Source organism: Myotis nattereri (genome assembly GCF_964212035.1).
Source record: "Myotis nattereri genome assembly, chromosome: 4".
NCBI classification, from domain to species: domain Eukaryota; kingdom Metazoa; phylum Chordata; class Mammalia; order Chiroptera; family Vespertilionidae; genus Myotis; species Myotis nattereri.
Window position 1 is genome coordinate 101,502,940 of NC_138079.1, and position 14,786 is coordinate 101,517,725.

Consider the following 14,786-nt stretch of genomic DNA (forward strand, 5'->3'; position numbering starts at 1 on the left):
TAACATTCATATTCCTTAGTCTTGCCTTTGGCCCTTGTATTCTGCGCCACTTTTCTTTATTTCTTCAGGACCATTTCCAAGCTTTCACCAACCATCCATACGGAACCAGAACCTCACCCAGACAGGAGGGGACCAGTACCTCACAGGGGCTGACTACCAAAATCTGTCTCATTACGTCTTTGGCGCCCCCATCCAGCATGAAGCAGATACAGAAGAAACCACCTCTGCCCCCATTCCATAAACAAGATCTGGGCAAGCAGTGAGCCAAACCTCCTCTAAAGCTTGTCCTTCCCTGCATGAGAACCTGGCTGTAGACATCCTCCTTGACTAAATGCAGTAACTTTCCATCATACCCGCCCAGAAAAAACCCACCCAGGGTCCTGTAAAGGCCCTGACCGCTCATGGGTGATGCCATTGTGGGACTCAGCCCATCTGTTTACAGATGCCTTAATAAACTTAACATTCTTTACTTCATCTGGCTTCATGCGTTCCTCCCCCAGCAATCTAACGCTTACTACAGGATTCATTGGCCACTGAGAGCTTTCCCACTGGGTCTTGTGGAGGGAAGTTGACTGCCCAGATTACCACGTGCTCCTTGGACAGCGCTGAGGTTCCCAGCAACCCTGCTCTGCTTTCTTTTGTGGGCATATTCTTGGGTCTCAACCTGGTTATGAGGGAGTACCACCCTCTTAGTGTTGAAGTCGGGATCTGAGCTTTGCCGAGAGCCCTAAAAAGGTGATTTCAACAGACGAGACAGGCACTCCAGAAAACACAACTTTATTCGCTAGGACTGGAAACAAAGGCTCTCTCTCCGCAGGCTTGGAGACTTTCGTGTAAGGTGTGGTGCACTGCCAGCCCTCCCAGCTTGACCTCACCCAGCACAGGCCTCAGCTGTGTGAAGACGGTACCTTCATCAGCGGGTGAGGGCTGGTGGTCCCCGTGCACCTGACATTTTTGTGATTTGCCACATGCTATTCCTTGTATGACAAAGCCACAGTCTTGGCATCCTCCAAGGGGACGTGAGAAAAGATCCTGTTGATTGAACCAGAGCCTCCTAGTGGGTGGGCCGGGAGCACGTGCCCCTGGTCCTTGGCACAAACGCATGTGATTCTCAGTGAAGTCCTCTGCCTGGGGCCTGGTCAGGAGTCCTGCCGTTCTCTGTCTGGGCAGCCAGCATGTGCAGCTGAAGACATGGCTTGTAAGGGGTTAGGAACTGCTGCCTGAAAACTGAAGATGTCCAGGAGGGGGCAGCAGAGAGCACCAGGTGCCCTGCACGGTGCGTCCCTTCCTACAGTTGCTTTTCCGTGAAGGCCTTGAGGGTAAGGCTCTCAGGCAGCAGCAAGGGAAAGGGCTGCAGACCCGCTAGCTCTCTGGAGCCCATTCGTTAGGACTGAGGTTATACAGATTGCAACACAGACAAGGGAAGGGCTAGGCTCAGCCCGAGAGTCCTGGAAACCCTGGGATTGACCGCTGGGTGACAAGTAGAGGGCCCTGTGGACCAGCTTTCCCTGGTTCAGGGTCTGCAGCAGGAGGCCCTGCGGCCCTCCCTCTCGACATAGTCGTGCAGCTGGAAGTGGAGCTCGCTGGTGCTCTTCATGGAGCGCTGCTTCAGCTCCCTGTGGGACAGGGGTGACCATGGAACAGGGTGGCCAGTCCCCCCAACAAGGGGATTCAGAGCTTGGATCTGAATCTGGAGGTCTTCCTGGTGACTGCGAGGACTTACTTTGCTATGGCTGTGAAGGCCAAATCCACGTTGAGGCCCATCTTGGCACTGGTCTCCATGAAAGGCAGCCCATACTCCTGCAAATAGCTGCTGCCAGCCAGGTGGCAGCCTGGTGGGGACAACCCAGGCCCTACAGCCCCATGGGGGGCAGCCCTAGCCACCCACCTCACCCAGACTCACCTTGGCCAGCTTCTCCCCATCCTCCCTCTTCACCACACGCTCCTGGGCAGAATCCACCTGACACAGGGATCTTGGTGAGAGCTGGCCTCGGGCTCACCGCCCTGTAGAGCCAGGGGAAGAAGGCAGGCAGGGGTGCCCACCTTGTTCCCTAGCAGCATGAGCACCACGTCGTGCTGGGCATATTCTTGGATCTCGGTCAGCCAGGCCTGTCACGGGAGAGCTGAAACCAGACTGGAGGCAGGTGTTCTCCACACCCCTTGCCTCTCCAAGCCACACCCCACACAGTGCCTCTCTAACAGGAAAGGCCCAGAAATTTAGCCATGGGCCATGCTGAGATACCCCTGACAAGTATCCAAGATGGTTGGGCCACCTTCAGCTCATACTCTAAACATTGGGCCACCAGGAGCCCAGAGGCGCCCTCCTTCCCGCTCCCTGCTGTCAGTAGGGTCCTCAGACCGTCTACCCAAACGAGTTTGGAGTGGGACCAGGACCCATCATGGCCTCTCACATCACACACACACACACACACACACACACACACACACGCTCACCAACCCAGAAGGAAGCCACTGACCTGGATGTTGTCAAAGGAAGCCTTGTTGGTGACATCATAGAGCAGTAGCAGTGCTGGGGGCAGAGGGCCAGTGAGGACACCTCCAGTCACCCACAACCCTCCTCTGAGCAGAAGCCTAGGGAACAGGGCACACACAGACACAGACCACAGCCCCGACTCCTTGGCCTGGGACACTGCCCACAAGCTCACCATGTGCATCACGATAGTAGGCATGGGTGACGCTGCGGAACCGCTCCTGGCCAGCTGTGTCCCAGATCTACAGTGACAGGTACAGGCCGGCGGTCAGGCCTGCCCAGTCCCTCCTGAGTGCCCTCAGCTCACCCTCCCCCAGTTGCCTCACCTGCAGCTTCACCTTCATGCCATCCACGTCCAGAACTTTGTTCTGAAACACAACCAGCCAACTCCAGTAATGGGCCCAGTGCCATGTTCTGGCAGGGGCCAAGGGGTGGGGGAGGGGAGAGGCAGGCAGTGCAGGACCAGGACTGAGCCTAAAGTTGATGAGCCCCTGAATTGACTCTGCCCCCAACACCCACATGGTTCACCTCCCTCTTTCCACCAGGAGGTAACATTTCCCCTTGAACCCAAATCCTAGAGTCAACCCAGCTCTCCCTGGTGCCTTTGGTGAGCCCCTCCTGATAATTCATACTCAGAGGGCACCAGGCCTCTCTCCTGCTCAGATGGCCATACTGATAGACTTGCAGGGTGTCTAATTCTGGGCCAGGTTTTCCTTCCTCTGCCCACCCTGCAGCCTGGCACCTGGCCCCACCAGCTCCACTGCCCCTTGCCACCACCCACCACAGTCACTGACTCCAGTTACTCTGGCCCTCTCCCAGCACCTCTCAAGCCCAGTCCCTTCACCCTAGCCTGCCCTCTCCCTGGTACTCCCGATTCAGCCTCACCCCACACACCTGTCCCCTACATGCTCCCCAGAGTGTAGACCCCAGCCCCCTTACCAAGGACTGGCATCTCTCAGCTCTGCAGGTGCTGCTCCTTTTGCTTAAAGCCATTTGCGTGATATTGGAAGTCATCCACCGTGAGATTATAGGTCCATTACTAGTGCTCTGTGCCTCAGTTTCCCCACCCACAAATGGAGATAACCAGGGCACCCATCACATAGCTGCTCCAATGACTTTATGAGTTACTATGTGCAAAGCACTGAGAACTGTCTGGCTCAGAGTGACAGCTAAGAGCATTTGTTCTAATATATTTAATTTAATGTATTTATTATTGAGTTTAGAGAGGGAGGGAGAGAGAGAAACATCAATCCAGTTCCCTCCTATAAGTGCCTCAACTGAGCCTGGGCACATTTGTTCTAATTTAAAAGCTGCTCTCTGCCCTAGCTGGTTTGGCTCAGTGGATAGAGCATCTGACTGTGGACTGAAGGGTCCCAGGTTTGATTCCGGTCAAGGGCACATGCCCAGGTTGTGGGCTCGATCCCCAGGTGGGGCCTGCAGGAGGCAGCCGATCAATGATTCTCATCATAGATGTTTCTCTCTCTCCCTCTCCCTTCCTCTCTGAAATCAATAAAAACACATTTTTAAAAATAAAAATAAAAGCTGCTCTCCACATGGGGATGGCAGTTCTCTGAGGACAGGGCCCAGTGCAGTAAACAGAGTGCAGAACTCTGCCTCGTACACAGTGGGTGCTCTCTATGTGTTGGCTGCCTGGCCATGCCCTCTAGTCAGCCCTAAAGGTTGGGGCCCAACCCTGGCTTCCATTTGCTGGGTGGGGATGAGGGGTGGCTGGAATGTCACTGTCTCCCTTTTCCCAAACTGCTGCTGTCAGGTGCTTCTGGGTCTCCAGGGAACCAAGCCCAGCCATCTGCCAGGCTGGGGAGGACACCCCGCCTTCCCTGACGCCTGGGACAGAGGTATGAACCTCCCTCACCACCTGCCCCAGAGCCAAGAGGGAGGTGAGAAGGGGGAAGTAGGGCCAGAACAGGCAAAGGACCACCTGCCCTGGGCCTACCACAGCCCCTTCTGACACCTCAACCTTTATACTTCCTCCCAGAGGACTTGAGGGGACCTTGTCCCCCTAAAGAGGGTAGAGAATGGCCCCCAGACTGGAGGGAACCTCCCTTTGCTATCCCCAGAGTGGGCCTCCCTCCCAGCCTCAGAACAACTGTGTCTAATTAAAGGGTGCGAAAAATGCAAATTCAGGATTTGCAGAGAACACACCGGCACTTACACAGCACCTCAGCACTGGCACGTGGAATTCAGACTGATAGGCAGAAGTGGGAGCTCTGATGCTGGAGCCCTGCAAGCCTCAGACGCTGGTCCCCATCATTTCCTGCTGACCCCATAAGCTGCCTGGGGCGCTGTCAGGGCTTTGGAGCCAAGAATCCAAGGGCACCCCCAGAAGAATCCCAGGACACAGCCCTCCTGCTAGGGGTGGTAAGGGGACTTTGGCAGGGGAGAGTAGGTGGGTAGGAACATTTCCCATGAGCCTCCTCACCCAAGGGCAGGGACCTCTGCCCTAAGCAATTCCTCGGTCTCTAGATAATACCCTTTCCTCAGCTGCTGGATGGGATGTGTGTTCAAGGGCCACAGCCACCTGTCTTGTAGATCTTGGGTGGCCTGCCTGGCACCTCAGGGCCCCCTTTGTACAGTGCGGCAGCAATGCTGGCCTTCCATGTGAACACGGACCTTGAATTCCCTCTGACAGCTCTGGGGGCACCCGTGACCACCTACCCAGAGGCACAGGTTAGAGCCCCGGGGTGTGCTGGCCCCAGGCACAGGGATGCCATCACTGCTTTGGTTAGATGGAGCCACCATCTGCCTCCAACACCCTGGGGTTTTCAGACGGTTATGGCATTCCACCTCACCCACCCTGACCCTGGGAGCTGGGGGTCCATCTAGGAGCTCCACCTCATGAGCCTGTAAGTGCCCCAGGATCACGGAGAACCAGCTTCCAGGGGTGTTGTGAGAACTCAATGAGCTGGTGTGGGGGGCCCCGGACATCCATCTCACTCACCCGGAAGTCGATGCCCACCGTGGAGATGAAGGTCCCTGCTAGGAAAGCCCCATCCTTGAATCGCACAAGCAGGCAGGTCTTCCCCACGCCTGAGTCCCCCACCAGCATGACCTGAGGTGAGCAGGAGGGGCAGAGGCGTTAGGGCAGAGGCGACCGGGGTGCTGGCCCACTCAGAGGGGCGTCTAGTCTTCCCTGAGCTGCCCTTGTCAGAGAGAGGCTGTGACTGAGGGGCAGGAATGGAGAGAGGCCTCCCAGGCCCACAGGCGGACCCCAGGACTTGGGTTTAGGACTGGGTCGGGGAGGGTGGTGGGAGGAAGAGACACAGCAGCTATGATCCCAGCTGGCCTGCACCTCCAGCTTCTACCTACCTCTGCAAGGTTCTGTCCCTTCTATCCCAGAAAGAGGCCCATCGCAATCAGTGGGGAGTGGGGGCAGATGCCTCCACCCAGGGCCCTACCGGACCCCCACCCCTCGGCCCTGAACACCATGCTTGATCTAGAAGGGGGCATCTGGGGAGCAGAGCCTGGGGGCTGGCGGCTAGGGACCTCCTAGGAGGCCTGTGGGGGCCTCTATGCCAGAGAGTTTCCAGTCTCGACCAGACTTGGGAGGAATGTGCCACTTGAGGGTCAGATCTTGTCAGAAGGGGCCTAAGCCAGGTCTGTGGATAGGAAGGGGCAATCAGGCCTAACCCCTCCTCCACCTCTCCGGTACCGCCCCCCCCCCCCCTTCCAGGCCTGCTGCCAAAGGCCCCAAACCCAAAGATGGTCCTGCCACCCCCCACCCCATCCCTGTGCCACACACACACACACACACACACACACACACTTTCACAAGCTTCTACAGCTCCGGGGGGGGGGGCAGGGGGGGTGAGGGAAAGCAGCATATGGTAAATAATGAGATTGGGGCCCCAGCCGGGAAGGAGACGTTGGGGAGCAGGGAGAGAACACCTGGATCTGACTTCCGCAGGACCCCTTATCCTGCCCCGCCACCTGGGGGTAGGGTGGGGGGCAGGCCTGTTGGGTATCCCAAACCCAGGTCTGACAGCTGTGTGTGTGTGTGTGTGTGTGTGTGTGTGTGTGTGTGTGTGTTGCGCGCGCGCGATGCGCTGTGCCAGCCGCTCCAGCCAGCTCCGCGGCGAGGGATTCGCAGGGCCCTGCACCCCTGCCCCGCACAGCCTCCGGATCAGCTCCCGCCAGACACCACCTGCTGCCGCTCGCATGGGGGGTGGGGGTTTGCCCGGCTCACCTTGAACGCGACATCGTAGAAATCGCCACCAGTGCCCAGCGAGGGCCGGCCGGGCTGCGGGGGCCCGTTGGGCGGCGCCTGGGGGCCGAGGCGCGCAGTCCCGGGGCGCGCCGCCCGGGGCCCGTTGGCAGCGGGCAGCACGGAGGCAGTGGGCGCGCTGGCCCCCTTGCTCTTGGGAGTCTTCTTCCTGGACATGGCTTGCGGGTGGGCACTCAGCGCGCTCCCCCTGCAGGCGCCGCACACGCGCACTCGGCCGCCCTGCTCTCTGCTCCCGCGGAGCGCGACCCGAACCCGAGCCCGTCCCGTGGCGGCGGCCGGGGCATCCTGGGCGCGGGGTTGTCCACAGCCCCACCCGCGCCGCCCCACGGCCCCGCAGCCACTCAACCCCGGCCTCTCGCCGCTGCCACCAATGGCTGTGCGGAGGCGGGGCCATGCAAATGAGCCGGCCCCCCCGGAGGCGGAGTCAGGAGGACCCCCACCCCCACCCCCACCGCACAGCCCTGAGTGAGCGGGTCTGTGCGCCCCTGCCTGGGGGGCAGCTCCGTGGCCGCCTCGTGGTCTGCGCGGAGGTATGGGGCAGTGGGCCTGGGTGAGGGAACACGCGGGGTCCTGTCGCTCCTCTGCGCGCTGTGAGCCACTACTCCCCGCGCTGCCTTTTGCCCAGTGACCACCCCCCGCCCCCCCCCTCTCCGGGCCTGGGACAAGGGGGATACTCTGAGGCAGGGGACGCTGAGGCAGTGGGTCTGCATGGGGGGCGGGCACCCTGGGATTCTGCTTCTTCGCAGCCAGAGATGCCACCTGGCCTGTTGCAGAGCCCCCCCCTCTCCAGGGCAGGCGGGTCCAGGAAGCTCCAACACTTGGTCTTGGCAAACAAACGCCGCCGGGTGTACCAAGGGCTGGGGCTCAGGTGACAGCTGGTTATCAGAGGCAGGACTTAGCGGCACCGCTGAGCGTCAGAGCTGAGCTGGCAGGGCCCTCCCCCACAGCTCCTGCCTGCTCGGCTGAAGTCGTGGGAAGTCAGCTCTCAAAGATCTGGTTGCTGAAGCGGGTGGGAGGCCCCTCCTCCAGGCAGTGGCTGGCCCTGGGGCTTCCATCGCCAGGTTCTGGCCCCAAGCAGGCCAAATGCTGATTATCAAAACCCCACACGGGTCCCTCTCCAGAGTCTGACACCCTCTCCCCACCTGGGCTGCCTAGGGTTCTGTCTCGGGACCCCCACCTAGGTTTTGAGAATGAGGCTGAGATGGTAATGGAATCTAGGAATAGTAAACCACAATGCCCCTCGTCCAGGGTTCAAGGATAGTAGGTGCAGACGGAAGGGCAAGCTCTGTTCCATACTCTTCTGGGAGCTGGAGGGATGGCCTTGCTGTCCCCCGCCCCCCCAGATGTGACAGCGATCACTGGAACCCTGGGCCCTTCTGAGGCCTGAGCCTTGTCAGCTGGCAGTGGCCAGAGCTCAAATACTGACGCTGCTCACAGGCTCAGAGGTCTAGGAAAACACAGATGGAGATGGAGGGATGCTGCCCGACAGAGCAATTCCCCCAGCGGACCTGGCAGGGACCTGCCTGGGAAAGGCTGTGGAAAACTGGCCTTCATTAACATCGTCATGTGCCAGGCACTTGTCATTGTCAAAATTGTCCATGAGGTGGGTGCTGCTATGATCCTCAGTGTGAAGATGGGAAAACAGGCCCAGAGAAGGGAAGGGAGCTGTCCGCGGTCACCAGGCAAGGGAGTGACAGAGCCAGGATTTGCATTTGGGAGCTCGGGTTCTAGAGAGCATAATTGTCTCATGGCAGGGTGGACCCAGGGTCCCTGGAGACCCAGCCCTCATGGCCCTGTCATAGCTGGGGTACAAACCCAAGGGAGCCCCTGGCCTCCTTTCCTGACTCATTCCTCTGGCCTCCCACGTTTTCCAGGCCAATGAACGACAAAATATGAGGGTAGTGGGACTTGGGGTGGGATTGTTGGGCTCCCACTGCTGTGGCCCTGGGGACTCCAGGTGCCCCACCCCTACGAGGCCAACTTCAGGGTGGCTGGCCAGGGTCTCAGCTAGCCAGATGTCCCCTGGCCCCAGGGTCCTAGGGAGTGGGTTCCCTGCTTCCTTCTGACAGCCACTGCCCAGAATGTCCCCCCAGGCATGGAGCCATGTGGAGTTTGGGTGCCCTAGAGGTGGGGGCTGCAGGTAGGGCAGTCTGAGTTGGGGTAAAGGGGAACGAGTGCTGATGGGGTGACCAGGAAGAGAGGAGGTAGGCATGCTGGGGGTGGGGGGAGGAGAGAGGCCAGGAGGGGAGGAAAGCTGAGAGCAGCAGAGCAGAAAGGCTTGATCTTGCAGCAACCTTTAAAATTAGAATAGCCCTAGCTGGCTTGGCTCAGTGGATCATTGGCCTGCAGACTGAAGGGTCCCAGGTTTGATTCCGGTCAAGGGCACATGCCTGGGTTGCGGGCTCAATCCTCAGAGGGGGCCAATCAATGATTCTCTCTCATCATTGGTGTTTCTATCTCTCTCCCCCTCTCCTTTCTCTCTGAAATCAATAAAAATATATTTTAAAAAATAAAATGAAAGTAGAAAAATATGTACAACTCCAGGTCTCTGAAAAGAGGGAGTTCCGGGACCCTGCATCATAGCACCCCCTTGCTTCTCTCCCTCTTTTTTTTTTAATATATTTTATTGATTTTTTACAGAGAGGAAGGGAGAGAGATAGAGAGCTAGAAACATCGATGAGAGAGAAACATCAATCAGCCGCCTCCTGCACATCTCCTACTGGGGATGTGCCCGCAACCAAGGTACATGCCCTTGACCGGAATCGAACCTGGGACCTTTCAGTCCGCAGGCCGATGCTCTATCCACTGAGCCAAACCGGTTTCGGCTCTCCCTCTTTTTTTCATCCTCACTGAAGACATGCTTAAAGGGAGGGAGGGGGGGAGAGAGAGAGAGAGAGAGAGAGAGAGAGAGAGAGAGAGAGAGAGAGAGAAATCGATCAGCTGTCTTCTATATGTGTCTGTATGCACCTGTACACTCCTGTATGCTCCCCAACTATGGATCAAACCTGAAACCCAGATATGTGCCCTGATTGAATTCGAACCGGCAACGTTTCAGTGCACAGATGGTGTTCAACCAACTGAGCCACTCTGGCCAGGGCCCCCTTGCCTCTCTTGCCTTCCAGTCCTCCTCATCTTTGATCATTATGTGTCTTGGTGCCTCTGTTTGCCATCTGTAGCACCCTCTGGAATGTAAGCTCTCTGGGCACAGGGAGTCTCTTGTCTTAGTCACTGCCATATCCCTGGCAGCTGGCTCTGGGCCTCAATAAACAGTTATTAAATTGGTGAAAGAAATATGAGTTAGACACATGGCTCCTACTTCAAGGGCCATGTTTCTAACAAGGATTTCAGGCAGAATGTGCTTCAGTGGGCAATGATGAGACTAGTGTGAGCAGGCTTTGTGGAGGGGGGGCATTTTCTCTGGGTTTTGCAGGTAGAGCAGAAGTCTCAGAGAACGGGACACAGAGAAACTTGCCAGGCGGAGGGAGTGAATATGTGCAGGCTCAGAGTGCCAGTAGGTGGCCACTTGGAGCCGAAGAAGCTAAAGTGTGGTCCAGTTGCTTGGAGAATAAGGCAGTCCAGTTGGTGACAGGAGCGGGCTAGATTACATGGCAAATGTAAATGTATTACCTAGGAGCTTGGAAATTGTTCAGCGAGAAGTAGGGAGCCATTCATGGTTTCTGAGCAGAGCAACAGAGAAAGGACACTGCTCTAGAAATATTGGAGAGCAGCAGAAAGGGAATGGATGTGGACAGGGGGGTAAGCTTGGAGGGATTGCAGTAACCCAAGGGGAGGTAACAGGGACAGGGGACCTCCAGGAGAGACAGAATCCGCAGGCCTGGAGGTGAGGCTAAGAAGAGTGAGAGCCCACAGGGCAGGGAGAGTGGAGCACCGAGATGGTTGGAGATGGAAAAGTCCTTGCTATGCCTCCCGACCAGAAGGGAGGGTCTGTGTTCCCTGCCCTTGGGTGTGGGCAGGAGTTGTGATTGCTTTCCGGGCAGAAGTGACCCCGTGTCCATTTGTGGACTCAGAACTTACATACTGGCAGCTCCTCCTTCCTGTTTCCTGGGACACCCGTTCTTGGAATCCAGCTGCCATCCATGAGAAAGCCTAAGTAGCCTCTTGGAGAAGCCATGTGGAGAGGAACCCATTTGCCAACCCGCTTTATGTGAGTCAAGTAGGCACACTGGCGGTGGGTACTCTAGTGCTGGCAGATGCCATGCAGAGCAGAGTTACACCATCCCACCGAGCCCTGTCCAAAATGCAGATCTGTGAGCATTTGGGGCATGTTTGTTACACAGCTACAGAGAACTAGAACAGGCTGCTGGCTACGGGAAGGGAAAGGGCCCATTTGGGGGAAAAGGTCAAGAGAAGACACCCTCCCCACCCCCGCGGTCCAGGTCAGGTTCCTGTGGCAGGGCATGCGTTGTGAGCCATAGGGCTGAGCAGTGGAGGGTGAGGACCAAGCCCCACTGGGGAGGGGTACCTACAGCCCTCAATCTGCTGGCATGGGGCTGGCCCTGCTGAGCAATGGAGGGTCTACATGTGTTCATGACCCAGAAAAGGGTCAGCCTCCTTGAGGTCGTATCCCTGGGCCCCCACCCCCAGTACCCTCAGGCCCTGATGTCTGTCTCCTCCTGCCTGGAGCCTCTAGCTCTTAAACTCTGTCCTTAGCTTGCCCTTCTGAGTGTCTTACTCCTTGTCCTGGAGCAATATGTGCCATGAGTCCCACATACAACAACCCTCTAGGACCTATGGTCTGGGGCAGTGTCTCTCCGGATTCCTGTTTTCCAAGCCCTCCAGCTTCACCCCCACATTTCACTCACCCATAGGGATTTGCCCTCAAGACAGGCAGGCTCAGGAAGGAATGAGAATCCTCTACCTGTCAGGCTCTGCTTAGAACCCACTCTTCCAGGCAGCCCTCTCTGATTTCTTCCCCCCTTCTTGCTCCATGGACACTCAAATTTGCTGTTCAGTGGTCCCCCCGCCCCGGGGGGAGGGGGCACGTGCACTGCCTTTCTCCCAGCCTATGAGCTTCCTGAGGGCAGTTCCCAACCTGCCCCCACCAAGCACTGAATAGAGAGCTCAGTGACTGAGCAGGACAGAGGTAGGCTGGACTCCAGGAGCCTGTTAGCAAGGGGGACACGGCAAAGCCCCCAAAGATTTTGCCCCCCAGTGCACCTTCCAAGACGTCAGTCCTGCAGAATTCAGCTGTCTGCTATATCAGGGAAAGGAACCCTGGCTGGGAATGGTGCCAGAAGGTAGAAGCTCCCGCGGGGTCCCCGGCTTACTGTGTGACTCTGGGAAAGTGGCATCCCCTCGCTGAGCCTGTCCACTCTTTGAAATGAGGGTGTGGAAGGAGCTGATCTCTGAGGTTCCTTCCAGTTCAAACACCTTATGTTCTACAAAATCCACATGATTGTTGCCATGGAGACATCAGAGAGGAACTGTAGCAGTGCTAAGTGCAAATTCTGCCTCAAAGAGAGAAGAACCCACTTACCCCAGAAGCAAGTGGGGTCAGAGATGCGCTCCCCCATTGCCCTCCGTGCCCCGCTGTGGCCCACTCACCTTTGTGACGCTGAGGCCCTGCCCAGCAGGTGGTCGGGTACAAGTGCCCATTCCTGCCTGAAGGACCGTTCGTGGAGGGCTGGAGCAGAGGGCAGGCCCACCTCGGCTATCACTGCTCACATCAGCTCCGTCCTCACACATGAGTACTCTTGGCCGCCTCAGGATGCAGAGTGCCAGCTGTAGAATGGAGGAGGCCTGGCTCTGACCCAGGCCCTGCACTGAGTCTCCGTGTGGGCGAGACCTCTGGGCTCGGGCACCACAGAGCATCTCCAGTGGCCTCATGGCCCAGGCTCTCCACAGTCTCTGAATGTCACTCCTGGTCTTATGGTGGGGGAAGGCACAGGTGTAGTGTAAAGGAACGAAATGGACCCCTATGTAGCCATGACAGCCATTAAAGTCTGAGCACTGGCTGCCCCCGGGTTGGGCCAAGTGCTTCACTTGCATTGTCTTTCTTTCTAATTTTTTTTTTTTTTGAGAGAGAGAGAGAGAGAAAGAGAGAGAGAGAGAGATTTGTTGTTCCACTTATTTATTGATTATTGTACGTATATGCCCTGACTGGGCCTTGAACCTGCAACCTTGGCATATCAGGACAATGTTCTAAGCAACTGAGTTACCCAGCCAAGATTTCTTTTCCTTAATTATGAAAATAATATGTGATGTTTGCTGGCATGTCAACAACTAAAAGGTAAAGCCAAGAATAAAAGTTCTCATCCTCCCCAGATCCTACCCTTCAGAGGTGAGCACTATTAGGTTTGGTGATGGCCCCTGCATCCGTCTCCTATCGCTGCCGTAACCAATTTCCACAAACAGTGGCACAAAACAACTCAAACTTACCCTCCTCCACTCAGGAGCATGAAATGAGTCTTAAGGGGCTGGAGTCAAGGTGTCCGTGAAGCTGATCCTCCTGGGGGCTCCTGCAGAGAATCCTTACGTCTCCAGCTTCTGGTGGCTTCCAGCTTTCTTTGACTCATGGCCACATCACCCCAATTTCCACTTCCTAGTCACCCGCCTTCCCTTTTTCTGCTGTCAAGCCTCCCTTTTGGAAGGACACGTGTGATTACATTTAAGGCCCACCTGTGTGACCGGACGGGGACCGGACCTGGAACAGGTCTACCTCGGGCCCACCGGTAGTGTGTGGGTTTTCTACGCTGTGTAGGAAAGAGATCACAATACGAGTCCAAGTGATTTGGAGAGTATGCTAATTAAAGCTGGGACAGTGACGCAAAGGGCGACAGCAGAAGCAGCAACAGGAGAGAGCCGAGGCAGGGCTGCATTGGCTCACGGAGAAATAAAAGTCACAGTGACAGAAGGGAGCTCACGGGGGAGTAAAAAAAAAAGGGGGGGGGGCCCTTGATCAACAAAAATATATTAAAAAACCAAAACCTGAACCTGGAGACAGGTTCAGGGGTTAAGCCCGGATGAGCTGCCACTGACCCCTGCTCCCCTGGTGACCCTAAGAAAAAGCAGAGATACAAGGCCTGGGCATGCTCTAGGCCAGCGGTTCTCAACCTGTGGGTCGCGACCCCTTGGGGGGTCGAACGACCCTTTCACAGGGGTCGCCTAAGACCATCCTGCATATCAGATATTTACATGACGATAATAACAGTGGCAACATGACAGTTATGAAGTAGCAACGAAAATAATTTTATGGTTGGGGGTCACAACATGAGGAACTGTATTTAAAGGGCCAGAAGGTTGAGAACCACTGGTCTACGGAAAGTGTGATGTGGCTCCTTTGTTTTGAGGCTCTTTATCTTTCTTTGGCCAGCTGGAATCCTAGGGAAGGTCTCAGGAGAAGGTGTTTTTTTTGTTTTTTTTTTTAATATATTTTTATTGATTTCAGAGAAGAAGGGAGAGACAGAAACATCAATGGCGAGAGAGAATCATTGATCAGCTGCCTCCTGAACGCCCCCAACTGGTGACTGAGCGGGGAACACGGACATGTGCCCCTGACCGGAATCGAACCTGGGACTCTTCAGTCCGCAGGCTGAGCTCTATGCACTGAGCCAAACCGACTACGGCTCAGGGGAAGGTTTTAATAGAACATTCATTAGCTTTTCAGGTGTGTCCTTCAATATGTCGATTCAGCAACGTGTTTGTATAGGGAGGTCAGAGGATATTTTCTTGCTTTTCTTCTTTTTTTAATTGTCACCTGAGGATATGTTTTCATTGATTTTTAGAGAGACAGGAAGGGAGAGTGAGAGAGAGTGAGAAAGAGATCTCAATATGAGAGAGAAACATTGGCTGCCTCCCCCCTCGCCTACTGGGGATTCAGCCCACAACCTGGGCATGTGCCCTGACCGGGATTCAAAGCGATGACCTCTTGGTTCCTGGGTCAATGCTCAACCACTGAGCCACACTGGCTGAGCTCCATTGATTTTTTTTAAAAGAGAGAGTGGTGAGAATGGAGGAGGGGGAGAAAAAGAGAGAGAGAGAGAGAGAGAGAGAGAGAGAGAGAAACATTTATGTGAGAGAGACACATTGATT

The 14,786-nt window shown here is 56.2% G+C and overlaps 1 protein-coding gene across 2 annotated transcripts; it reads right to left on the bottom strand.

The window, feature by feature from the left end:
- Positions 1–761: 761 nt before the first annotated feature.
- Positions 762–7,083, bottom strand: RAB26 (RAB26, member RAS oncogene family). Of its 2 annotated transcripts, none has more exons than XM_081088937.1 (9): positions 6,696–7,083; positions 5,451–5,561; positions 2,818–2,859; positions 2,667–2,733; positions 2,478–2,530; positions 2,044–2,109; positions 1,904–1,960; positions 1,724–1,810; positions 762–1,616 (listed from the first exon to the last, which is right to left on the bottom strand). In XM_081088937.1, exons 1-9 carry the CDS (start codon positions 6,888–6,890, stop codon positions 1,329–1,331), a joined length of 966 nt encoding a protein of 321 aa, XP_080945063.1. In that variant the 5' UTR covers positions 6,891–7,083; the 3' UTR covers positions 762–1,328. The 2 variants fall into 2 exon arrangements, with proteins under 2 accessions (XP_080945063.1, XP_080945062.1); XM_081088936.1 differs by having other exon boundaries at positions 1,724–1,800; positions 6,696–7,069.
- Positions 7,084–14,786: the final 7,703 nt, after the last annotated feature.

What these genes read in the sequence shown, in the direction of transcription:
- RAB26 (XM_081088937.1), bottom strand. Translation starts at nt 6,890, where the DNA reads ATGTCCAGGAAGAAGACTCCCAAGAGCAAGGGGGCCAGCGCGCCCACT. An exon ending in CGGTGGGCATCGACTTCCGG is followed by an intron (nt 2,860 to 5,450) that starts GTGAGTGAGATG and finishes GTTGTGTTTCAG; the next exon opens with AACAAAGTTCTGGACGTGGA. An exon ending in ATGGGGAGAAGCTGGCCAAG is followed by an intron (nt 1,811 to 1,903) that starts GTGAGTCTGGGT and finishes GGCTGGCAGCAG; the next exon opens with CTATTTGCAGGAGTATGGGC.